This window comes from Vulpes vulpes, chromosome 11 (genome assembly GCF_048418805.1).
Source record: "Vulpes vulpes isolate BD-2025 chromosome 11, VulVul3, whole genome shotgun sequence".
NCBI lineage: Eukaryota > Metazoa > Chordata > Mammalia > Carnivora > Canidae > Vulpes > Vulpes vulpes.
Window position 1 is genome coordinate 74,253,269 of NC_132790.1, and position 27,832 is coordinate 74,281,100.

Sequence of the window (27,832 nt, forward strand, 5' to 3'; positions counted from 1 at the left end):
ATCTGCACTTTTTCTTTACCTTACTCTTCCAAATACATTTATTTCTGTCAGCACCAAAAATTTGGATGAATTGCTGCTAGCTGGAGTGGAAAGGAATATATATATTATATATATGTATATGTATACATATAAATTATATTTAATATATAATTTATTTATACTTATTTAAATATACTTATAGAAAATTATATGGTCATCCTAATATCTTAATTCTGGTAAATTATGGGTAGAAAACGTGTGGAAGAAAGAAGTCACTGAAAACAATCTGAAGTGGCAGAGTAATAGAAGCTCATTTTGCAAAGACTTTGCAAAGTTAATTAATTCAATGAATGACTAGAGAACATATATAATATGTCTCCTTTAGAAGAGAGAGCAATGAATAAAGAAAATGTAATTGACCCTCATGGAGCTTAGAGTCTAGCTGGGAAAAGAGACATTTAAAAAGCAATTAGGCAATAGATTTGAATTTTACACTAAGGGCAATAGGAAGCTATTTAAGGGTTTAAAGCATAGGATCAGAATTATAAGAATAAACTTGTATTTTTTAAAAAGTTTACTCTGTATGGAGAGCAGAGTGAGGCCAGAGAAGAGACCTTGGTAGCAATGCAAGCAAGAGATGGATGTGGTAAGGAAAAGTATGGTGGCAGTAAGGACACAAAGTCTTAGAATGTAGGGCTTAGGAGGTAGAGCCAAGAAAATTTGTTGCTTGAGTGCATGAGTGTAGGAGTGAATGTTAGGAATACAAGAAGAGGAGGCTATAAGGAGGTGGTGGGACCAGAAATAGGTGGATGGGTGTGGTGAGGTTCTGTGCATCATTTCTAGGTCTAGGTTAGTCAATAAGGAAAACTTCCAATTGGGACCTACCATCAACTTTCATAGCAAATACATCAGTGTGACTGTAACTATGATTTCTGTGCCTCTTTCCCCAGAATAATATCAGCACAGTTAAGTCAATCAAATGAATGAATCAGGATTGTTGACTGAGATCTGTACTCCTTCTATCCCTGTCTTCCTTCCATCTGCAATTTCCCCCACTTCCATCAGGGAAGCTTATAAGGACCTTTCCATTTCCCCAGAAGATTATGAGTGCCAGGAAGTAGGATTGTTGATTGACATGGAATAGTGGTATTCTAAAAAAGAAGACACACACCCAGAACTATACATTCAAAAGTTTTTACTGGGCTTGGTTTTGTTCACGGAAGTATTCACTAATTATTAGTAGACCCTGACACAGGATCTCAGAGCTGAGTGGGAAGGGGATGACAGAGTTGGCAGGGGACTATTGGCCTTACATCTGGTAGTTTTCTGGTAAATTGTTTTGGATATCCTATGCTTGCTCATTATTCTCACTTTATTATAACTACAAGTGTGTCTTCTTTAGAATTTACTTGTTATTTCTGGTCTTCATTATGTTGATAGATTTCTTTTTATGGGCAATGAACTCAAGAAGGCAAAGGAGAGAGGAGGCTGGTTAGGTTTAGGGGTACCCTTACATTAATTCACCATCACCAGAGGGTAGTGCTTCACATAGGTCTCCATCATTTCCAACCTTCTTACATCCTTTTGAAGTTGTTTAAGCTCTGACAAAATGCACATACACAATCTCTAACCAATAGGTTGGTTAAAAATAACCAATGTTCCTATAGTGTACAACCAATACAGCTTTTCCTCTGGATAATGCTTTTGTGGATTAGTCTGCATTTGTAGTAAGAAAACATGGTCACCCTTTAATCAACAGCAGAAACTTGAGTCTCCTGACATACCATTTACCTGGGCTGGTAAATGACAGAGCATCTAGCCTGGACAGAGAAACAATTTCAAATTATATCTTAATAACTTGGAGATGGCACAGACTCAAGTTTAATTGTTCAATGACATTGGTAAAGTTCTATCATGTAGAAAATATTCAGAGAATGGGAAGGCAAAAAAGTGCCTATGCCAAACATTACGAGATAAAAAGAAAGATCACCCTTTGTCAAAAGGCTAAATACGGGGATCCCTGGGTGGCGCAGCGGTTTAGCGCCTGCCTTTGGCCCAGGGCACGATCCTGGAGACCCGGGATCGAATCCCACGTCGGGCTCCCGGTGCATGGAGCCTGCTTCTCCCTCTGCCTGTGTTTCTGCCTTTCTCTCTCTCTCTCTCTCTCTGTGCGACTATCATAAATAAATAAAAATTTAAAAAAAAAAAAGGCTAAATACAGAACTTACCTCCAAGAGGTGGGGAGACTCTGGGCTCCAGTCTGATGCGTTCAGAGCCAAAGTCAAAAGTCTGACTTTCCTCACTGCTATTTCCATCTTCAATTCCATCAACAATCCTATTTAAAATAAAGGACATTGGCTAGTTGTGCATTTATATTAATGGGTTACAGTATTTTGTTTTTAAAGATTTGTTTATTTATTTTAGACAGAGAGGCAGAGCACCTGAGAGAGAGTGAGGGGCTGCCGGGCAGGGGAAGAGGGAGAGAGAACTCCAAGCCGACTTCCCACTGAGCATGTAGTCTAACTGGGGTTCCATCTCACCAACCTGAGATTATGCCCTGAGCTGAAACCAAGAGTTGGACACTTAACCGACTGAGCCACCCAGGCACCCTGGGTTCCAGTATTTCTAGAAGACTAAAATATTGTGTTAATTTCTAAATTCTACATACTCTAAAGCTGTACTATCCAATACGATAGCCATTAGCCTTATATGGCTATTGAGCACCTTATATGTGGCTCATGCAAATGGAGATATGCTGTAAGCATAAAATACACATTGGATTTTGAAGGTTTGAGCAAAAAAATGCAAATAGTTTTATTAAAAAATTTTTAATATTATTTACATTTGAAATTATATTATTTGGGGCATACTGAGTCAAATAAAAATAAAACATTATTAAATTAAATTTCACTTTATTTTGTTTTTTTGAGTTCTGTTTTGTTTGCTTTTAAAAAATGTGGCTACTAGAAAATTTAAAATTACATATGTGGCTCACAATTTTAGTGTACATTGTATTCCAATGGAAATATAGAATTTAGAATCTTATTTATTCTCAGATTCAAAGCCTTAAACTACAGAATTCTTCTTATCTGAATTCATGTTAAATCACCAATCTATCCAGAATTAAATGTTTTAATCTAGTGATCATAGCATCACATTAAATAACTTTGATGACACCTTTACTCTCAACCTGGACAATACTCTGAAGTAAGAGTTAAATAATTACATATAAATAACTATTAAGACTTTGCCTAGTCTTTCCTTGCTAAAAAATGTCTAAGTTACTCATTATTTTAAAAATATAAGTCTATTGTAGAAAATTTAAACATAAAAGTAAAAAAATTAGAAAACAAAAATCACCTGTAATCCATCACTACTGTTAGCATTTTGATGCAGATCCTCAAAATCTTTTTATAAGTGTTAGGATCAATTGTACATAAACCTTTCTTTTCCAGCTCTGATATATTTCCCTTTAAGATTTATTGCCTTTCTTATTTAAAATGTAGGAAGGAGAAGAATAAGGCAATATTTTCAAATTACCATCCTCAACTGAATTCCTGAACCTTTAATGTCCACCTGCTTTTTTCACTGTTTTGTTAATTTTTAAAAATATTCTCTCTAAATGGATAAATTGTGTTTTCTTCAAATGACTAGTTGAATATATTGACAAATGTCACTTGCCTTTCAAGTAGAAAAAAGAATTCGAATCCAGATTTCCAAACTTAATCTCTGAGATTTTAGACAAAATAGTTCACTTCCTATATCTTCATAGTACAGATAACATGAATTATTTTACAGGACTCCTGAAATCCTGAGGAGACTAAATGCAATAGTGAATGTGGAATTACCTAGCAGAGGACATGACACATAGGAAGCAATCAGTATTTTTTTCTTGCTTTTATTTATTATTCATCTATGATGTGATTTTTCAGTATTGCTTGTATGCACCATAAACTACTCCTTTAACATTATCTGAGTCAGGATTTTTCACCCTCTCAATTATCTTTAGTTAATCCTAAAGTGAATTTTTAAAAGTAAAAGTAGAGCCATGCCATGTTACCTATGGAAGAGGCAAAAATAAAACCAAGCTTCAGTTATCCACAATGATGAAGAAATCAGTATTAAAAATGAACATCAACACTTCATTTTCTTTACGATTTTAACTTATTGTTCCATAAAATTTTTGGTAAGTTCAAGTACTGAGGGAATAACATCAATGAGCCTTGTTCTTTTATTTTCATTTAAATTTATAAATTATAGAATTACAGTGTAGAAATACAAACTTATAATAAGAGGTAGAGCTAAATGGATGAAGGACTTCTGAATATTTAATGGACCCTTTTGAGAATATGACTAAAACTAATTATTACATTGCACACTCCTCCACGTAGAGGCAAAAATTGCACACAAAATCCAGGAAAGTTGAAGAAGCCAGGCTAGGAACCTGTGTGGTTGAGAGGCCCAGAAGGCTGAATAATTTACTAACAAGGCACTAATTTGAACAAAAAGCAGCCCTTTCACCCAGGAAAGAATTGCATGATGTGATTCTTACCTTGGACTGAGGTCTGGGGGTCCAGCACTATTCAAAGCTGAAAGTTGCAATTTCAAGTTTCTCTCTTTCCTTTTACCATGGTTAGGTGGGTCGATTTCCTGTTTGTTTTTTGGGGAATGTGAACTGGAGACTCTGCTGGGTGAGTGAAATGGCACAGTGCCTGAAGCCAGCTGCTTCAAGCTTAAGCCTAGATAGCTTTTATTGCTTCCACCCTTTTTGCTGCGTGCAGAGGAGGCTCCCCTCGTGTAGATGGGAGAAAGGGAGGCTGTCTCCTCGTCCTCCCCTTCCTCCTCCTCCTCTTCATCTTCCACAATGGATGGGAGTCTTTTGTTGATGCTGCCATTTCCCTTGGGCTCTGACTAAACCAGTGGATAACATAGGTTAGTACAGATCACAAAGACCACTTGAGAGGTAGATCATTCATGCTGGTGGGCCCATCTAAGCAAAGTCAAATCCTTTAGAAACTTCTCAGTAAAACTTCAGACTTTGCAGATTTTGCTTTTATTTATTCAGGGGTTCAGTGTATCCCCATTTCTGATATTCCCCAGGTTTACCCTTTCTGCTATCCTGGTGTTAGTCTGCTAACACCTCTCTTGGTCTTTTTAAAACTGTCTTGGTGCATTTTACCAGGCTTGCATCCAGATTTTAATCAGTCTGTCATTGGTAATAGTATATGAGGGCACGTTCTTAGGACATTTTAAATTTTACAGGAAGGTGTCAGCCCCCTTGTTCCTTTAAAGCCATAGGGTCTGGAGTGGAACTTTATGTGTCGATCAACCAGAAAAATATATTATCTTTGAGAAAAAAAAAAATCTTTCCTATTTTGGATCACAGAGATGGAGTAAGGTCAGTAGCAGCCACAGCTACTCTACTTCCTGCTATATTTATTGTCCAATGTCAATTGGCAGGAAATGGGGCAAACCATTTGGTCTACTCCCCTTGAGAACCTTGGGAAGGGAAGGAGAAGTCTTGCTAGACCCCATCTTAGACTCTTGACTGGAGTCATTCAATTTTTTAGACCAAGAAGAAGCAAGGGAGAGAATGTGTAAAGGCAATGGAGGTAATGATAGAGTGGCAGGGCAGAGAGGACAGCAAAGAGGAAGCTAGTGGCCCTCAGTGGGGTCACTATAAGAGTGGCTGTTTCTTGCTCTGCCTCAGACATGGCTTCCCTGCTCCAAAAGGTCAACACATTTTTTTGTATGCCTCATTTTGTATGCCTCATTCTCTTTTCAGGATACAACTGCTTCTACCTCCTCATCACTTTCTTTCTTCTTTTTTTAAAATAAATTTATTTTTTATTGGTGTTCAATTTACCAACATACAGAATAACACTCAGTGCTCATCCCGTCAAGTGCCCCCCTCAGTGCCCGTCACCCATTCACCCCCACTCCCCGCCCTCCTCCCCTTCCACCACCTTTAGTTCGTTTCCCAGAGTTAGGAGTCTTTATGTTCTGTCTCCCTTTCTGATATTTCCCACACATTTCTTCTCCCTTCCCTTATATTCCCTTTCACTATTATTTTCTAAGAGAAATAAGACAACAAATAGAAAAGATTTAAGAGTGCTATTTAAATCTCATGAACTGTCATAGTTACTCCTTCGTCTTAATAAACAGTTGGTTTATTGGTATATTTGGATTTTCCTGTAATGTTCTAATGATAGATACCACAACAAAAAATGAACTTGAACCTGTGGTGACTTTACAGGCAATAGCCCATTCAGTGTAGGCCAAGCTAAGAACAATTAGTTTACTCATGTAGCTTTCTTGTATTTTAATCTTAATGACTCAAAATTTCTTGAGGAAATGGCATTATTAGACTCATCTTTCCAACTAGATATGATTCTTTTAATTAACGTGAAGCCATTAGTTCTTTATTGGGATTGTCATGGTTTGGCTTTTGTTTTTTCTTTTCACAGCATTTAAAAATTCTGTGCTTTTAACCAAATTTGGACCGACACGGAATTTCAGGGGAACATTTGTTTGGTAGCACTGTAGAAGAGAAAAATTAGCTCACTCAGTTAAAGACACAACAGGGCAAAGTTATCAAAGAAATGAAAAACAATGAGTGAATTCTTTGATTGGACTTCTGTTTATATTTGCATTGGCAATTTAATCATTCCTTTGGTTCAAGGAGGCTCCTCTGGCCCTAAAAGAATTCTCTGACTAATAATCCACAGTGTTTGTACTTCTACAAGTTTGTTTAAATTTAAAACTTCCATTTTATTATGGAGACTTGGCACTTTGGGCAAGTTGCTTAGATATTGACTCTTGTGATCGAGGCAACCAGCAGTACTTTAACCAAGAATTAATTATTCTCCCTACCATTATTGCTGACAGATGCCACGTTCATTAGATTATTTAACACCCAGCCCACATGCAGCCTGTATGCAGGAGTACCAGTTACTTTCTTCAGGCCATCTATACAGAAACGCTTGCTTCCCTTGTGTAGCTGGACTCACTCATATATACACAGCCATAAAGTTCGACCACAGATTTCTTCTTTCTCTTTTGACCCACCCTTTATTTTCTCCTAACCAGTGCCTTTATGAGGGCAATGAGGTGTTTGTTCCCATAATCAAAACAATCTCTAATTTAGCTCATGACATTCTATGTGGATAGGCACTTCGAACTCACAGTTGACTAGATTCAGTCAAACCTGTCATGACTATAGGGGAAGTAGAAAAAAGTCCAGTGGCTGAATGCATGGACTTTTGGTCACACAGTCCTAGAAGTCCTGAGACTTACTATCTATAACTTTGGTGAATTAATATAATTGCTTAAATCCTTGGTTTCCTCACCTATATATTGGGAATAGTATGAGAAAATAGGTATTAGATAATGGAAGTTAAAACACATAGCAATGTGCATTGGAAGTACTTAATAGATGCTTGCCCTTGTGATGATGATCATGAAGTAAGTGGAAGCATTTGCCTCAGGGCAGGTGCTAAAGAGAGTGTTGGTTACTTTCTTTTTACATAATCTACCCTTCTTTGCTAGTTAACATAACTCTTAGCAATGCACCCTGCCCACAGATCTCCTTTTTCCCAAAGATCTTCCTTTGCCAGTTCGTTTGGCCATGAGGTGATACCATATAAATGAACAGGTTAAAAGGAATTTATAGGAAGACGTCTGGAAAGAAGAGCCTCTATCCTGTTTTTTTTTTTTTTTTTTTTTTTTTTCCTAATCTGGAATATTGAGAAAATGGAGAGGTCTCCAGCAACCATCTTAGACAATGAGATCTTTAAAAAGGAAGCCATGCATTGAGCATAATGAAGCCAAAAGAATAAAGCTCAGGACCCTATTGACACTGTTATTATCATCCACCTCTGGTCTTGTCCATGAGAGAGAAATAAACATCTTTTGCTTTGAAGCCCCCGTTATTCCGGTGGTTATGATATTGTAAACAAATTTAAGCCTAAATTATACAGAATAATTTTTCTTTTGAAGCTAAAGATGTTGTGTTCTTAGAAGGGATATTCATTTTCAGAGTCCAATGAAGGGGTGAGGAATTCAAATTGGAAAATCCAAAAAAAAAAAAAGCTAAATTTCTTGTTATAAGAAACAGAACATAGGAACAGTCTAGAGGGAAAGGGATATAGAATGAGGAAAGTCTCCAGGTTGAGAAGAGTTGAAACATAATAACTGTTTTGCTAGCTCCTGAGGAGGGTAATTTGTAGACATGAGGAAGGAAAGATAACTAGTGCCAGAGAGAAACTCCGTCGGATGCACTGAGAGGTTTTAAGGGCTTTTAAGAAATTTCTCAATAGTCTTAAAAGTAAGCCCTGTTTGTGCCTCCACAGTCCCAACTATCTCCAGTAAATCATCAATGTCTTTGATATGTGTTACGTAATTGGATACGTACGTGTGTCTGTGTATGAAAGGTGTTGGGTTCTGCTGCCAGTAGAGTACTGAGTAAGAAAAGGAGCTTTTTATAGGGTTCCTGTCACAGGATTATTGGTAGTAAAAGTCTAGGTAATAAATCTGATAAGTTACTGTTTCTTAGAAAAGTATTCTGTGAAATTGGAGGATTCCTAAAAGTTGGGACTGCCTTAAGGGTTCAGGTGAAACCACTTCCAGAATATCTCTGAACTATTTTTTTTTTATATCGTGGAGAATCATGTTGCACCATCAATTGGAAACTTACAAGAAAACATTTGGCTACTAATCTTAAACATGATAAATGTACTTTCAAGATCAATATCTCAGGACTTTACTACTTTTGGAAGGTTCTGGTGACAACTACTTTTCAACAACAATATAACCCTTAGAGAGAGGAGTTTCAATACTTCTCTGTTTTAAACTCCAGAAAGTCCGTCAATACATTTCACTGGAAAATATATCAGGGAAAGTAGAAAATAAGTACATAAAATTCCTGAAATAGAAGGCAGATTTATTGGAAATCCTACAGACTTTAGATAAGTGTTCTGCTTTTTGGCAAAAGGCATACCTGTGAGATTGTAGATTTATTCGATAATCTTGATATCACCTGAAAGAACAAACAAATAGAAGTTGTAACGATCATTTAAACCTCCCCAGGTGGTTTGGGACTGGGTGAACTGTAGGAAGCCGGGGAAAGAGAGTGTGAGGGATGATTGATCCACCTGGGTAGGCAAGAAGAAAAAAAATGCCCCCTAAAAGACGCAGAAAAAGCCTCCTTCACCCCAGCCTCTAGCAGCTCTACTGACCAGTGTGTGAACTAAGAAAAGGGAGCAGCAAACAATGTCACACCTAGGAAATAATGATTGAAATGGTGGATGTACTGGCTATCTTTTCCAACTTGATGTCTTATTTGCTCCCTTTTTGTTTTCCATCTCCCTTTTCCTCTTTCCTGCCCTCTGCTAAATTCTTGAGTCTTCTATGATTTTTCTCTCTGGTTCTGTGAAAACAGAAACCCATGGAATATTTTCTTATTTAATCTAAACTCTTTCCATTTATCCACCTCCTCTTGTTTGAATACAGGTGCGAGTGACACCTCCTTTCCATCTCACTTGTTTTCCTCACCATGATGTTCCTGGTGAACTACAATTAAGTTCACTGTGGATCCTGATCTCCTAGTTGACTGTATTTAAGATCCCATTGATTATGAAAAGAAAAAAATGCTGCCAATCAAATGGTGACCTGCCATCAATTATAAGATAGACCCCAATTTCAGAGATGCTGAAAGGTGACAAACAAATGTGTATTGTTGAATCACTTAAGCTGGGTTTCAGAATACATCTTATAGAAAATCAAACTACACTACTGTGGAGGAGTCCATTCCAAAACATGCAGCTTTCCACGATGGACAAAGAAGCTCTAAAACTTATGATCTATTCTGGAAATATGCTTCAGGTCTCATCCACTTTGATTTTTGCTCAAATACACTTCTTTCATTTTAAAGTGATAATAGATGCTATAAATTAGCATAACTTTATTCACATCAAAAAACCTTTTACACTCAAAAATGATCTGCCTAGTAAGTGAGACATAGTTGGTAATTCTGTTAACTCTCACTGTTGTTTTTTTTTTTCTAGATGATTAGGGAAATAAATGTGTTATTATTTACACAAATGCTGGCATCATTATTGCTGTGCAAATATGTTTCATCAATGTTTAATTTTATCAAAGAAGTCAACCCATTCTACATCTGCTTAGTTGCCTAAATATGCATTAATCAGAGGCATTGTAGACATAAGTTTTGTAATAATTCCCTAAATGGTGACAAATAAAACAGCTGAATAATTGAAAATGTGAAAACCAAAATTACAGTGCTGTTGCTACTGTGGTAGACACAAAAATGTGTTTTAAAAAGCCTGTCAGTTACATACAGGCTGGATGGGAGAATGAATACACCTGTGGGATTCAGGAGGCATGAACAGCTCCAGGTCAGAGGCACCCTCTGAGGTGTAGGGAAAAGGAAATGGCCTTAGAGTCTTCTGATTTAGATGTGAATCCTAGCTCCATGGTTTACATGCTAGTAACAAGACTTCTGTCAAATTGCTGAATCCAAAGTTTGTTCTCTAGCAGTGCTTCTCAACTTATATGTGCACACAAGTCACCTGGGGATTTCATTACAAAATGCAGGTTCTGGTTCAGGAGGTCCAGAGTGGAGCTTGAGATTCTGTGTTTCTAACGAGTTCCCAGGCAATACTGATGCTGCCCACCCACGGGCATACTTTGATCTCATAACCAACATCACTGCTATTATCATTCTGTCACCTATTAATTTACTAAGTGTTCACTATGTGACAAAAACCCTGAAAAATGCTCCCAGGCATTATGTCCACTAATTTTCATTGCAAGCCTATGAGGTAAGAAGTATACATTATAAAACCAACACTATTGAGGTAGGCTCTCTAAGTCATTTCATTTGCATATGGCATTAATCACACGTATTTAAAAAGTGTACTATGATACATTCATTCTATTGACTAACACTTCATGCTGACCCAGATTCTGCCAATTGCAGAGAATATTAGCTTCATGGAATCCCAGTATTTTAAAGCTAGAAGTCACCCTACAGAGTGTCTGTTACAATGGTTTGTAACCTGACAGACAGTAGAATGTTTGAGAAGCATTCCTAAGTAAATCAGATTCCAGAGCACCAACTCCACAGAGGGTCTCTTCCAGTTGGTGGTGGGTATGGCCAGGGTCTCTGGGTCAAGGTTGAAACCAGAGTTAGCCCAACTGCCTACCTAGACATTGGAAAGTGCTACCCAGGAAGATGAGGGGACTTGCCCAATTTATGCATCAGGTTAGAGTCCTGGCAAAACCCTACCAGACACCAGATGCCCTGACTCCCAGTGCACCTTGCACAGAATCAAAAGTTGTCTCAGGTGCCCTCTTCAGCAGGTAATGCTGTTACTTGAGCTGAAAGGCTAAGTGCCTGACATATTGTTGAATTGGATTTAGCAGAAGGTTTGATGACTGCCACAAAGTAGGCCCCCAAATCTCATGATATTAAGTTACCCAAGCACCTTATTAGGCTTTCTGAGTTCCAGACCTCTCTGGAAATACAATACTTTGTAGGCATTCTATCCCCAGTGGAAAAAATGCACAATACAACCTTTGAATAAATAATGTTTATAGGTCTCATTTTTTAAAAAAGATTATTTATTTATTTATTCATAGAGACACAGCTAGAGAGAGAGAGAGAGAGAGAGGCAGAGACACAGGCAGAGGGAGAAGCAGGCACCATGCAGGGAGCCTGATGTGGGACTCGATCTGGATCTCCAGGATCACACCCTGGGCCGCAGGCAGCGCTAAACCGCTGCACCACCGGGGCTGCCCAGGTCTCATTTTTTTTTTTTTTTTGTTCCAGTAACTGGAAAACTCATAAGGTTTTGAACATTTTGAGGAAGATAGTGTTATGCAATTTGAGTCCTTCCCACATGAACTTTTAAACCTTATAGATAACAGAGCTGCTGGTAGTCTCTAATGGGGATGATTTAAAAAAAAAAGACTGAAGTAATATGGGTTGGGATGATAGAATGTTCTAAATCAACATAAAACAAGGAATGAAGATCATTGCAATAAAGTCTAGAGAGAAATAAAGAAGGCTGAGGGTCAGCCCACTTGGAAATGCACTTTCAGTTTGCCAGGACAGAAGAAGCCAAGTGAGGGCAAGAAGGACTGGGGACATGTCTCAGTACAAGGTCATCATGAATGAGGTAAGGCTTTATAACCCTTTGGGCTAGGAAAGAAACACATTCTCAGCTATGCAGAGTTGGTTTTAAAAGATTGTCTTCTTCTTTATTTCCCTGGTCCCTAACCACTTAACTTACTCTATCACTCTGTTAAATCCTGTGGAACCAAGAGGGAGGTTACAATGAAAAAAACTGCTCACTGGCATAGAGAACCAGAAGAAGGCAAATGGTCTCTTCTTACTCAGGCACCCTGCTACAAAAAAGCAAAACAAATTCACAATCTTCTTTAAAAAACAAAAAACTGTGCTGGGAAGGCCTCAAAATTCTACTATTGGGCTTGAACTGCAAACAGATATTAATGGTAATTTTAGATGTGAGAAATGCCATTGTATTCCTTAATGTTGTCTATTTTACTGAATGAAGACATTCTTTTTTTATTTTATTTTATTTTATTTTATTATTTATTTTTTTAAATAAATTTATTTTTTATTGGTGTTCAATTTACCAACATACAGAATAACACCCAGTGCTCATCCCGTCAAGTGCCCCCCTCAGTGCCCGTCACCCATTCACCCCCACCCCCCGCCCTCCTCCCCTTCCACCACCCCTAGTTCGTTTCCCAGAGTTAGGAGTCTTCATGTTCTGTCTCCCTTTCTGATAAATAATAGTGAAAGGGAATATAAGGGAAGGGAGAAGAAATGTGAGGGAATGAAGACATTCTATAAGAGCTTTCAAAGGCTCATACCTACCTGAACTTGGTCATCCAACTTATTTTTTCCTTAAGTTCCTAAACTCCCTAATAGTAACGTTTCCTGCCAATAGGATTTTCTTTTAGTTGGGATGGAAGCTCTTTGCTTTGTTTTATCTGTTTCTGCCCACTGATTAAAGTGTCTCTGAATTATGACACATGGTACTGTGACAATAAGATTTGGCGTCCAGCATTTCATGGGAAGCTAATGCCCTACCCTTAGAAGCTGAATGGTTTATTTTTTTATTTTTTTATTTTTTTTTATTTTATTTATTTATTTATTTTTTTAGCTGAATGGTTTTTCGTTAGTAGTGAGGCATTGTCAATAAGCTTTCCTTACTCTCAAGATCTTTTCAGGAGGCTGAACCATCAAAGTTGAGTACTATGAGGTAGGAATGTAGCAAATGGAAATAGAACCCACCACAGAGGCCTAGGAATCCTAAACTATAACCCAGTGGACCATTGGCCCAAGGAAGGTATTTCCATGGCTTACTTGGTTTGTAGGTCAGAATTATAAGTCCCTGTGTGAGTCTGCAACTCTGGAATCTCCTAAGACACTAAAGTGCTCTGGTAAGAATGTTATCTACAGCTGATTGCTCAATTGGGAAATGAGATGCAAATTACAAGGCTCTTCTTTTCGAGTGATTCATGATATCCTCCGCTTTGTTAATAATGCCACATTGATTAAGTCACAAAAGCAGATTGAAGGAACATGTGTCCTCATTCAGAAAAAGGAATCATCACATATTTTATCTTGTTCTCTGAACAGCAACATTACCGATATTGGTGGCTATTTGGGTAAATAAGAGTATGAACGAAGGATACTCAGTAACTCACATAGTTAAAATGCCCTATTCTTACAAAACCTAAATGATTGTCATATGATACGGGCAAGCAGCAAATCAGGAGGTCTCATTTTTATTTCTGATCTGCTTCTTTCTCTTGTAGACTTAAGTGGAGAAACCTCTTGGTGAATGCCACCAGTGGCAGGTGGAAGACAGAGGAATTGGAAAGCTCTGGAGAAAGAATAGGCTTTGAATAAGGGGGCATTCATAGAAGTTCACTACCATCTACTCTCAAGAAGACATTTTTGAAGTTGGTCTGAAACCCTAAGTGGGCAATACAGTAGCCAACATGTTTCCTTTGCTTGTTGTATAACTTAGAAATGAGATTTTAATTAAAAAACTGATGATTTTGAACTTTTCTAATTTCACCCTGAGCCTGAGGTCAAGACAAACTATTAAGACTGAGAAGAGAATTCTTTTCCTCTAAGTAAATATCACTTCTGATGAAGAAAGCACATGTCAAGTAACTGACACTTGAATTTAGAGTTTATTTTTAGTTCTGGAGAGCTTAACTACTGAGCCTATAGTGTAGGAAATGCCACACAAACTCTTCATTGCTGTGTATTACGATAAAAGGTCTGTGTGTCCGGGTATAGGGTGGATAGGACCCATTTAGGAGATAGTGTGGCATAGTGGTTAAGCGGCAGGATTTTCCTAGTTTTTTCACTTAATAGCTATGTGACCACAGGAAACATATTAATTGGGATAAAATAGGTAATGCTGAGGTAACAAATAATTCAGTAAATTTTAATGGTTTAATCCAAAAGAATTTTATTTCTCATTCTTCCTCTAAAAAGTGATGATGGGGTGCCTAGGTGGCACAGTTGGTTTGACCTCCGATGCTTGGTTTCAGCTCAGGCCCTGATCTCAGGGTCATGAGATCAAGCCCCATGTTGGGCTCTGCACTCAGTTTGGAGTCTGCTTAAGATTTTCTCTGCTCCCCTCAAATAAATAAGTAAATCTTTTAAAAAAATGGTGATAGTATTTATTTATTTATTTTTAAAGATTTTATTTATTTACACATGAGAGAGAGAGAGAGAGAGAGAGAGAGAGAGAGAGAGGCAGAGACATAGGCAGAGGGAGAAGCAGACTCCATGCAGGGAGCCTAATGCGGGACTCGATCTTAAGACTCCAGGATCATGCCCTAAGCGAAGGCAGACTGCTGAGCCACCCAGGCGTCCTGTTGATAGTATTTAAAGTTGTTTTGAGGATTAAATGAGATACATAAATGTAAACTGAACAAATCTTGGAGACCCAATTGGCCACACATTGGACATTAAGAAAAATGTATAGTAACCAAAAGTACAGTTGACCCTTGCACAGCACTGGGAGTTATAGGGGTGCCGCCTACCCTCTTCCCTGTGGAAAGTCGTTTAGAACTTTTGACTCCCCACAAATTAACTACTAATAGCCTACTATTGACCAGAAACCCTATAAACAGTTGAATAACACATATTTTATATGTTACAGAGTAACTGTATACAGTTACAGTATATTGTATTCTTACAATAAAGTAAGCCAGAGAAAAGAAAATGTTATTAAGAAAATCATGAGAAAAAAAATAAAATCATGAGAAAATACATTTACAGTGCTGTATTTATCAAAAAAAAATCCACATAAAAGTGGATCCGTGCAGTTTACACCTGTGTTGTTCAAGAGTCAACTGTAATTTTTTAGAAATATTTTATTTATTTATTCATGAGAGACGCAGAGAGAGGCAGAGACACTGGCAGAGGGAGAAGCAGGATCCCTCTGGGAGACCCCCGGATTCCAACCTGAGCCAAAGGCAGACGCTAAACCTCTGAGCCACCCAGGTGCCCTGAGTCAATTGTAATTTTAAAAATAATTCTTTTTGTGTGTTTTCAAGAACCTTAAAGGTTATATATTGATAAACCTTTGATAAACCTATCGATAAGTCTGCAGTGAGACTCTAAAATTACCCCCTCCCTTTCTACTCCATTAGCAATAGCAAAGGTGCTTTTTCTCAGTTCTCTTCCTGAAACTGGGATCTGTCCCTCCTTGCTTCCCCTCCGGCCGTAATGCCCAATGTTCCTGCCGGAGCTGACCACTAGGTGGTGCCATGCCTTCCAGCCCTCTCGTTTCTCTAGGGAGAAAAAGCATCTGGAGCCTGCCAAGCAGTGTGTTTTACCACTCAACTTTATGATACATAAGGAATTCTCACATACGACTTATGGTGAAAAAAGTCCTCATATAGTTGCATTTGTTTAGGACTTGGTCCAGTGTCTGGCATAAAAAGTGATTAATTTCTGTTAATAAATGTTACATTATTATTGATATATGGGTTATAAAGAAAATTTTCCTTTGAATTGGATTAATGGGATATAGGGCATTTTTAGCTATGGATATCCAAGCATTCACACAGATAGGTTTGTCCAACCGAAACTAATATATATGTAGGACTTCTTAATAAAGAGGTCATAAATTTGTTAAACATGAGTTTTCCCCACATTGCTCTCCTAGCGAGGGCTGTCATCCCATGCCATACAACTCTTCTTTGTACAACACTTTACATAAAGTAATGACTCGGATGGGTGCCTGGGTCAGTTGGTTAAGCGTCTGCCTTTGGCTCAGGTCCTGATCCCAGGGTCCTGCGATCCAGTCCCACCTCAGGCTCCTTGCCCAGCACGGAGTCTGTTTCTCCCTCTTTCTCTGGCCCTCCCCCTGCTCCTGCTCTCTCTGAAGCTCTGTGTCAAATAATAAAATCTTTTTAAAAAAATGTAATGACTTGGTATTCTATTCTTTTCTCTCTCAAGCCTTTTATCTGCTTCACTTAAATAAAATAAGGTACTTTCAAATTGTCCATACAGTCAAGACATGGATAATGTATGCAAATTAACTCAAGCACAATTTTAACTTCCTATCTCTAAATTCAAATGTATGAATTACAAGGCTTTTGAATTAAAAGAAAACCCAACAAGTCTCTTAATACTTACTTAAGAACTTAGAAAATGCAGGATGATTTTGAGGGAGTCAGAGTTACTTATAAATATGTGCTTAATATCATTCTAGAAAGCCAAAGGAGGAAAATATGCACCATTATGTGAAAAAACTAGAAATTTCTCCACAGTGGCATAGAGTTTTAAAGACTTCAGGCTTCAGGAGCTATGTACCAACTCCCTGATTTGGGAGTTCAGCAGTTAATCAGCGCTAAAAGAATTTGCAGTTTAAATTCATTATATTGAGCTGAGATTCCATGCCCCCCAATGACCTGCTTCTGATTAGGGTACAATGGCTCCTTGGTTAGCTTGTAAAATCAGCTACTATGTAATTGTAAGGAAACACAATAGCTGGTTTCATAAGAGTTTCAGGATACAAGCTGAGTACTTTGGTTCCAAACCAGGTTGGTGAAGGAAAATGCTCAATCTGGTATGAGAAGTTTTCACATCATAACTCCCAACGGTACTTCTAAAGCTAATGTGAAATGCCTAATTTGCTGCCAAGGAAGCTGACTGTCAATTATACACTGTAACAAAAAAAGGTGAACTGCCCTATATGTTGAAAAGTGTTTGTATCAGCAAACCGAAAAGAGCTACTTTGCTTATTTAAACCACAGTGCCTTGGTTAAGCTCAGTTAGCCAGAGAAAATAAGAGGCCTATATAGGACCATGGTAGAGGGGTCATAGAAGGTCAGGCTTCTACATGACCAAATGCACATCTTTGTTTTGTTTTGTTTTGTTTTTAAGATTTATTGATTTATTTTAGAGAGAGGATGAGCCAGGAAGGGCAGAGGGAGAGGGAAAGAGAGAATCTCAAGCAGACTCTACTCTGAGCACAGAGCCTGACTCAGGGCTCAATCCCATAACCCAGAGATCATGACCTGAGCTGAAATCAGACCCTTAACTGACTGTGCCACCGAGTCACCCCCAAATGCATACCCTTTTTAATTAAAGCAGTCTGAAACTTCGGCATGAAGAATATTGTGTTTCATAGCATTTACACTTTTGCCAAATACTCAACAATTTCTAGGTGAGGAAGAAAGTCTCACAGTTAGTAGATGGAGGCCGAGCTTCTTAGGTTACAGTTTTGTTGTACTCAAACATGATGCATGGAACACTATAAGGTGTTTCCAGAATGTTATATAATATATAATATGTTACATATTATATATAACAATATAGTTATATATTGACTGAAAACAAGTCTTTGTGAGAATTCACAAGAGGAGTACAACGCACTGAAATTCAGAAAGAAATGTGTCTGAGTTGGCATTTTTGATCCCCCATAACAACTGTCATAGATCAAATCTGCCTGATATATCTTGTTTCCTTTTCTGGTCTCTCCTAATAACATCCTCACCCAAAGTCTGTGAAGGGAGTCATTCCCCAGTAATTTACATGGTGGTATGTCTTTTCTATTTCTTTTCTTATGTAAATTTGTATTTTGAGCCTCAGCTTTTATCCCAGGATAGATAGAATTTTCCTTAACCTTTCAAAATACACAGTGAGGGATTTAGGGGAGAGGTTTATGGGGAGAGGTGAGGCCATGACCTCTTTCTTGAAATTATACTATGTGGACAAGATTTTAGCATTATCATGGAACAGCCTAGTCACAGAGTGGCCATTTCCAAATTTGGACAAAAATCACAGCAGTTATCTACTGTGGAATTCCTCTTCATGAAAATGTGAACAGTGAATAAAGTATATCCACTTATAATGGTCATAACTTCTTAGAGTGGGGCATTCTACTTACAAGCTAAGTGAGTTACTTATAGGTTCACACAAAGACGTCATTTTTCTAGTTACACACATGAAATCTATACATTTAATTCTCTTCAGAACAAACTTTTCTCTCCAGGTTTTAAGGTGATTATTTCCATGATTGCAAAACATGCACCAGTGACTTTACTGGAAGGCCAATGTTTTCACAAGTATACACAAGTTTGTGCAAAGGAATTCTGGCCCTTCAAGTTTCCAATCTCATGGATCAGGCTGTGCTTGTGAAGTTGTGTCTTTGGGGATTGTGAGAAACTGGCATATTGGATTCTTTGAAGGAACAATTCTGGCCTTGGGTTGGGTTGTGAAGGCATACTACTTTTAGGTAAGATAGATGCTTCCAAAATTAGTCATTTGGAGTTCCACAGTGGGAGTCATGTTTTTCTTATTAATTTCCATTAGATCTTCAGGAGGTGTAATTTCTATTTGAAATCATTGACTTTAAGCCTCTCCTCCTCTCTTCCTTTTTTGTTAATTCATTCAGAATTTTTAAATAAACACTTACTTGGAGAAGCACCATTAAAGTGATTCTGTGGAAAATTATTTAGAAACTCTAAAGAAATGTTTTAAGGTATGAATATCCTCCTATTTATTAATGAATTTGGCAGAAATATATTCCTATAGGCTAGACTCTTATAAAATAGTGGCACACTCATCTGTCTGGCAAGCTGCATTCATCTGCCACTCCTCCTATTTTCCTCAAAATACTAAATGATATCATATGTGCTCACTCTGCGTTTCCTAAAGAACACATTCTCATTTAAAGGCAAAATAAAAACACAATAGTAAAATAAAACACATGCAGAGAGCAAAACAAATAATTTAATTTGGCTGCACACATTTCTCAATGTTTAAACGTTTTCTTAAGCTGGAGTAAAAAGAAAAAAAACAATAGAAAGGTAATACAAGAAGGGCCTATGACTCAGACTGGTTAATTGTTCACTAACTGGCTAACTATTCACCTGGATGGATGCATCCTGTTGGACATGCAGCTTGATGAGATTTCCTAGACTGTGTGTACTTAGGCTGAATCACATGACTCCTTCTGGCTGATGGAATTTGAGCAGAAGAGATCTGTGCCATTTCTGGGTCTGGCCCCTAAATAATACAAGGGTAGCCTCCAATCTCTCTCTCTTAACTGGTTGGTTGGCTGGATACGAAGTGTCCTGTGAGGGACTCTGAGTTCCAGATGACCCTGAGGGCTAGGGGGTGATGGGGCCACCAAATAGAGGAAGCCTGGATTCCTACGTCATCAAGTGAGAAACTGCCACCTGTCCATGGAATATGAATGAACTTTACTGCATAAATCGTGTATTCTACTTATTATATTAAGTTACCAGGACTTGGGGTTGTTTGTTGCAGCATTTAGCTTGACTCAACCAACAGTTTCTTAGTGACCATTTAGGCCAGAGATGAGGAACTGGAGGCCTGCAGAAAGAAAACAACTTTCTCCAAGTTGTATGTATTGAGTGTAATGCCTAGATTCATTTTCTTTTTGACAGAATCCTCTTTTGGTTTTTCATTCTTTTCCCCATATACAATGCTAACATTTTGTCCTATCAAGATGAAAGTGTGACTAATAAAAGAACGTAAACTACAACCTGGAATACAAATACGCTTCGTTAGCCCTAGTCAGACGTGGGACTGTTTATGAATCCTGGCAAAATGCAGTGACACAGATCGGTGACCATATGCTCTGCTTTTAAAGAACTTAATCTTCTGGGTGGAACACATAAGTGGGATTACCACATCACTAAAAGCTTAGCGTCTTGCAGATGTTCATCTCAGAATTTTTCCTTAATCATTTTCCTCAATGGCGTGGAAACCAAATCCTTTAAATCCCAATTCATTTCACAGAACTGTATCTCCATGAATCCCTCTGCCCTTATAGAGTTGTCATTAGTACTGCATGCTGGCCTGCCAATTCATAATCTTGAGGTACTTCAATTTCCCCCCCTAACTTGGCATCTTGTTTGCTTCCGGTTTCTGACTACTTGGCTACTGTTCCCTTCAGTTAAAGCCACCACTCTTTTGGCATCCCAGGATGCTAGGTTTAAATGGTGAGCAAATAGATGCCTTCAATCTGATGAACCAAAGGCCTCCAGATCTGCCTGCCGAGCACAGTCTGCGCTGTAGTGTAAGCAGACTGTCTCTACCATATGTCATCGTCTCTGCTGTCTACACCCTTTTGGGGAACTTCACGGGAAAAGCACTATTAGAGATGTTTATCCTGGGATTTTGTAATTTGTTTTTAATTTTAATTTAATTTCTACCAACTTAGCTCATTTAGAACAGTTTTAATTATACCACCCACAGACTCTGTGTTGTATCAATTGAGTTTGGGTTTGGGATTAAAGGGCTAACTGAAGAGATGTTGTACATGCCCAAGGATGACCTGTGAAATATTATTAGACTAGCTGAGTGCAAACAGTGAAATATATACTATAGTAAAACATTCAGGATTATTCTAACAAGACCCAAGAAATCCAATTCTTGAATTAAAAAAAAAATAAAATTATGTTTTCAAAAAATCCTAACATACAGAGGTAAAGTATTTGCAGATTGATTGAGAAATGTTAAAAATATTGTTTCTTTTATCTGTATTCTTTTTGTTATTGTTGTTAGGGGGAGGGAGAGTGAGTGAGAGAGATGGGGGGAGGGGCAGAGGCAGAGGGAGAGGGAGAGAGAGAAGTCCAAGCAGGCTCCATGCCCAGCACAGAGCCCAATGTGGGGTTCAATCTCATGATGGTGAGATCATGACCTGAGCCGAAATCAAGAGTTGGATGGTGAGATCATGACCTGAGCCAAAATCAAGAGCTGGATGCTCAACCGACTGAGCCACCCTGGCACCCTCTTCACCTATATTCTAATCCTCCTCCATAACTGTACATATATATATATGTATATATATATATATATATACACACACACACACACTCTCACACACACACACATAAAGGAAGTGCTGAGAACATTTTATTTCAATTGATAAGAAGGCCTCCAACTACTTACAAGGATGAAATTGAATCTGAAAAGAATTGAAATACTATTTTGTACATCTGAAATGATCATGATTTACTTGTAAACATGGAATGAAGGAAGGATGAAGAACCATTACATGCATAGAAGATTGAAAAGCATGTACTTGAGTGGGAAGGTGTTCTCTGAGTGACAGTTGGTGACCAAAAGGTTATTAATAGGTGGATGGATTTATGAGCAAATGAAAGCACAAATACTAAGGGAAAGGACAAGTCAGACAGCCAAGCTACAATAGTTCTGCCGTCTTACTCATCCTCTTGTTAATGAGATGTCTTTCCTGAAATATTTTGATGAGACAGGACGAGTAATAGCATTAAGGTTAAGAAGATTAAAGTGATGTTATTCTAGAAATTCAGTATAGCTCCTGCTGTACGTCAGGATGACTGAAGGAAACCAACTTCTTTTAGGAGAATTATGTTCTGATTTGTAGCAGAGTGCTTTAGTGGACAAATGTACAAGGCTGGGATTCAGAATACCAGCATTTGACTCAATCTTATACTATCTGATTCTTTCACTAATTCTGTAATCTCAGGCAGGATACTGCTGGGACGCTCAGTTCCTTCATCTGTTAAGCAAGGATTCAGGGGTGATGCAAGGACTAAAAATTAAATGAAAGGAGGTAATGTAAATAAACTCCCTTGCTCCTGATACATACTTAATAAACATTAACGTCCTCTCCTCATCAGCAGATGTGCTACTAAATATGCAGTCGACAAGAGAAATTAAATCATGGTGAAAGAAATTTTGATGTTTTGACTGAATCCTATTTGAAACACATACTTGGAATGGTTGATAGAAAACTTCATCCCAAAGTAAAAGTCTGCTTTGTGTAAAGGGGATATTCTAACTCCTTTAGGTATACCATTCACTTAAGTTAATACCTAACCAATGACTGGATTTTTAATTCTGTGAATGAATACATTTTTTGCCTTTCCCTTTAAGTTACTTATAATCAAAGGAAAATCTGAGTTTTAATACATAGTACTTAAAATCCCTTCCAGCTCCAATATTTTATTATTCTGTGAATATGGAAACATATATATGTATATATAGTTTATATAACTATATATAACTTTAACATATATATAAACTAAATTCCAATCAATACATCAAGCCCATACTTTGTTCCAGCAGTTTTACTAGGAAAATGATTACAATGATTAATAAGATATAGTTATGGCTCTCAAAGAATTTATATGTATACAATTGAGTTCTCCGCTTATAATTTGGTTGAGTTCCTCAATGGCTTATTTTTAAAAAGCTTTCTCATCAAAGTATAACATATGCAAAAGCATGCACAAATAAGAAGTGTACAGTTTGAAGAATTATCAAAAAGTTCTGTGGTTCATTTTCTCTTATGTGTGAAGCTTGTTTTCCCATGGAAACATGTTTTCCCATGAATGCTCCATTAACCTAAAATACAGCTTGCATTCACTGCTCATAGGATTAAAGGACACAGGAAAAATGTATAACTTTGTTTTGATGGATAAACTTCTACTACATTGCCACTGGGTTTAGGATTCAGGTGGCATGGGACTGAAGTTGTAGTTCCTGACCTCACTTGCTGAAGGATTGGGCCAGATTTTACCACTTTTTTCTTTAATTAGTCTTCTTACCTAGTACATGAACTTAACAATTTATCTCCAAGAATACTATAATAGTAACAGAAGGCAATGTTTGTAAAGTGCTTACCATATAGCTTTGTTCACAGGAACTATTATACTATTAGCAGCAGCAACATCATCTTCATGTCACAGAACCTTGTCAAGAGGGTGGGTTCTGTTACCCTAGTCTACAGGAGAACTTGAGGGCAGGCTCCAGACTTTGATGGTAGCTTAAACAACCATCAGAAGTGCAGTGGGGAATGTAGGACCCTGAGTAACAACAGTGGGGCAGGTTTGAGGATTCTAGGTAGTTTTTTATTCTCAAGGAATGTGCATAAATTGACTCCTGCTTATATGCGCGGTGCGCGGGCGCGTGTGTGTCTGTGTGTGTGTGTGTGTGTATGCAAATCTGACACCTTTTATTTCAGGCTGAACATCTGCTGCTCCCTGCAGGATGGAAGTAGCCAAGAAAGTAAGGAAAGAAAGACTTTTTTTGTCTTGTTTATGAGATGGCAGGTGGCCTTTTATCCTCTGACTTTTCCAACTCAGCTAACCCCTGCTTTCCCCCAAGGAGTTTAAAAATCTAAATGTTCACTGTTCAACTTGCAAACACAAGCTGAAATATCCAGATGTCCTCAAATGTGGCTGATCTCTTTGCAGGATATGCCTCATGCTGTTTGACTGACAAATGGCTACACCGGACAGAATCCAGAAGAGATGATACAAGAGCCCGCTCAGGGTGGTTTAAAGCTTTTAATGTGTTCTCTACTTTATTTGTTTTTATTTTTTGTATATGTTTAATTTTTTTTTCTAAGAAAATGTTGCTGAGATATGATTGCATAACCTGCAATGATGTGATTCTCCACAGTTCATACAATCACTGGCTTTGGTTCATTTGTCCAACAGCTACCCCTGACCACCCACTACTTTTCTGGATCTTTCTTATCGTAATTCTTCAGTCCATGAGTTGCCATGGAAACCACCATATTACTAGAGTGTGATCTCTCTTCATCATTGACCCCCTCACACAAACACTCCCACACACAATAAATGATGAAACCTGAGTAGGCACTTGACTTGAGCTGAACCACTCAGTCTTCCTACAGGAATCTAGAATTGACTAAGAGAGTTCAGCTTAATCTGCTCCCCACTTGAGTTGAGGAGCTGCTATCTGCAACCATTTCTTGCCATTTGGACAAGGAAAGAAAGACGGCATGATGACCAAAGGAAAGAGAAATGGAGAAGCAAGGAAAAGTGAGAAATGTGGAGAAAATCCTAACCTGATTATAAGAATTCCTGAGATTCAGGTGTGTGTATGTGTGCATTTGCATGTATGTGTGTGCGCGTGTACTTTATTTAATCCTATAAGATACTTGGAATCCTTACAATAAATCTCCTCTGCTTCTGATGCTCTATTTGAGTTGGATTTTTGCTGCCTATAGTCAATGTCCTTATTCTAAGTTGCCTCCAAACTTACCAGGATCCTCAGGCTGGCCCTTGTGCCAATGCCCCACACTAGCTCTATCCTAAAATAAGAATTTTAAAAAGAATCAGTCTGTACTTTGAGAAGAAGTGAAGAGTAACCCTTTTTCTTCTTAGGAGTATGGAACCTTCATCTCTCTGAGGCAGGGGACTAGGCAGGAGCAAGAGAACTTCAAGGTAGAGAGGAATATAAACTTAGAATCCAGTGGAGTCCATTCCACCCTGAGGTCTTTCAGGGGAAAACAGATAGGGACAAAACTAATAGTAATGGAGGGAATGAAGCAGTAAGCCTGCGTAATCGCTAGAAGAAAAGAAGACACAGAGGGTCTTTTTACTACAGTCAGAGCAAGTAAGATGTTCATTAAGTGCCAGAAGTTCAACAGCCATCATCATTTACTGAAAGCCATGAACATAATAAACACAATGCTGGGCCCTGGGGACACTACCTGAAATGTGATCTTTTCCTTCAAGGTAATGTTTGCTGCAACTTCTGAATCCACTGAAAGATCAGTATGAGAAAAGTTTCAGAACAGAAAATATACTGGGTAGGTGCAAGTAAAATTTCTAGGCCATTATTTACTGAGCTTTTTCCACCATATCTGATACCATCGTAAGCACCATAAAAGTGTATGATACATAAAACAATTCACCAGAAGACATTTCTTGCAGGAAGAATATTTTAAAATATACACTGACAAACAAAACACCTGTTGCTTCTCCGATAGCAAGGAAAGCTGACATGATCAAATAACATGTGAGTCCTTTAATACACAATTTTCAAAGAACAATTATTTCAAAAAGGTGCAGAATTAATTATGTTCTCTTTTTACACAAGACTGAGCTAGCAGATGCACACCTACACTCAGGCTACTATTGAAGAGCTAAGTATCTAGGTTGTCGGATATGATTTTTAAAATTAGAACCATTTGGTAAATCATTTTCAGGAAAATTGCTTCCAAGTAGCCCAATCTTATTTCAGTCTGAAATGGGTACTAAATTTAAACCAAGTCCCTCCTTTGGAAATAGCTCTCTTTTCAGTACAATCTTGAATTAAATTGTAATATAGTCACATCGGTGGCAAGAGATGTTGGTAAATCACAGACTTCACTTGAAAGATCTATTCAGCCTTGTTGTTATCTAAGTGAGGAAGCAGAGTCAAACCTCATGGATATAGTACAGCTTAAGTATTTAAGAAACTGTCCAGTGTCAAGTGACCCAATGGACACATTTCAATACAACTTAGGAATTAGATGCTTTTATCAGTGCTATTTGTGTTTGAGATAGGGGCTGCCTACTGAAAACTCAAACAACATAAAGATTCACCTCAGCATATTAAAGGCATGGGGGTCTAGACTCAGAAATATAAATTCACATTCAGATACCACTGAAGCTAATGCTAACTAAGGAATATGAGATATACTCAACCAGATTCCACCATACACATTAGAGACCCTATACCTCACAGCTAACCATTAAGTAAGTGCAACAGATCCGTGTATTATGTTTTGATGAAGTATTTTATAAACAGAGATAAGCTGCTTTGCTAGACCTAGAATTTTCCACGTGTAAATTCATTTCACCCAGGAAGTTTGTAGTCTCATGTCCTAGACAATAAATGTGAAGTGAATAACAGTCCAGAATGACATAATGGTTAAAGGTATTGATTCTCTACTTTCTGGGGGTTTTAGTGTTGTAAGAGTTCATCTATTTCTATAGAAAATACATGTGTGAGTTTAGATTTGAAGGCAGATCCTTTTTCATCTTAAGACAACTTACTATACCAAACCACTAGAGGAATTACGTTATCTATACTGCAAGAGGTTTTTTTTTTTTTTTTTAATTCAGCTTAAATTCCTCTTATGGCTTTTGAAAACCTCTCATCTTAAATTTAAGGGAAGTGAAAAGTAGTATTTCCAATTTAGCTATTCTTTCAATTTATTCTTTTTAGTATTACAAAAAAAATTTGATACTTTCTTTGGCTTTGTTACCTCTTAGGAAAGTAATTCTGAATTCTCTTAACTTTTCATTTAATTTTATTTTTAAGTAAGCCATATGCCCAAAGTGGTGCTTAAAATCATGACCCCAATACCAAGAGTCGTATGCTCTACCAACTGAGCCAGCCAGGTGCCTCAGATCAAGGTTGTAGGGAACTAGGATGTTAAGAAATGAGGTTTTAAGTAGCTATGAGAAGTCAGCACCTCAACCACTCAAGTATGATCACATATGTCCAAGTGGAAAGAAGCTGCTAGAAGAGCATGTCCTCAGGGACTCCCTTGTCTCTGCCTCAGGAGACTTCTCTGCACTTTGCAGTAGCTTCTTGTGCTGTATTGGAGATGGGTAGTCTAGGTCCTTCACCTAGATAGGTCACTGACCCTCAAGAAACTGGAGAAATACACCTTTCTTTATTAAAGAAGTAGGAATTCTTTCTCTACCTTTCAGAACGAGGAATATTAATGACTAACAAAATGCTTCCACAATATGGGTTAGTCAGAAGAATAGTTCCTCTCAGGGAGAAAACCCCTAGAATATTGCAAATATCTGGGGCAACTCAAGGCGGCCGATCGAGGCTTTTGTTGTTACAGAACATTATGCATGCTCTGGCCTGCCTTTCAACAATCATTCCTATTAAATCATTTGTGCCACTGACACATCTAATGAAGTCATATTCGTAACCAGCTTAATCCCAAGATGCAGGGTAGTACCTATTTTGTTAGGAAAGCTCTTTGTATAAACTGAGACACGCAGCAAATATCTAATTTCATAAAATGCTCATTATGCTTTCAGTGTATCAATCTTTGGCTTGAATCCTTTTATGCATATTTAGCAATTTTAAGATAGACTATTTTGGGTACTGTTTGACAAAAAGATTTCTCTTAAGCAAACTCCCTAGCAAGCAAGTGGAAGAGTAAACAGTTACAAACACAGCAAACTCTGAGCCATATATTCTATCTGGAAATCTTTAAATTCTGGAGAAATCATGCATCTGTAGCTAAATACTATATATCACTAAAACTGATTCTTGTTATAAGCGCATGAAAATAAACAAGAAAGAAACTGAATTAAAGGAGGTCATCTATAAACAGTACTTTCCTAAAATGTTGATAACCAACGCCAGGCTTGATTTCTACCTAATTATTTAATTGTTCAACTACTGGCTGAATAACCGTATTCATTCATTCAGGGACTTTTACAAGTGAAGTCATGACATGTGCTTTTACTGTTATAA

General features: G+C 37.8%; 1 protein-coding gene across 4 annotated transcripts in view; it reads right to left on the reverse strand.

Moving 5' to 3' along the window:
• KCNH8 (potassium voltage-gated channel subfamily H member 8) overlaps positions 1 to 27,832 on the reverse strand; it is a 400,632-nt gene that overhangs the window by 57,974 nt on the left and 314,826 nt on the right. For all 4 annotated transcript variants that reach the window (XM_072726752.1, XM_072726751.1, XM_026006436.2 and 1 more), the window contains exons 12-14: positions 8,978 to 9,016; positions 4,532 to 4,890; positions 2,208 to 2,314 (exon numbers count right to left, since the gene is read on the reverse strand). In XM_072726752.1, coding sequence (XP_072582853.1) covers positions 2,208 to 2,314; positions 4,532 to 4,890; positions 8,978 to 9,016 — 505 coding nt within the window. The remainder of the gene's footprint in view (positions 1 to 2,207; positions 2,315 to 4,531; positions 4,891 to 8,977; positions 9,017 to 27,832) is intronic.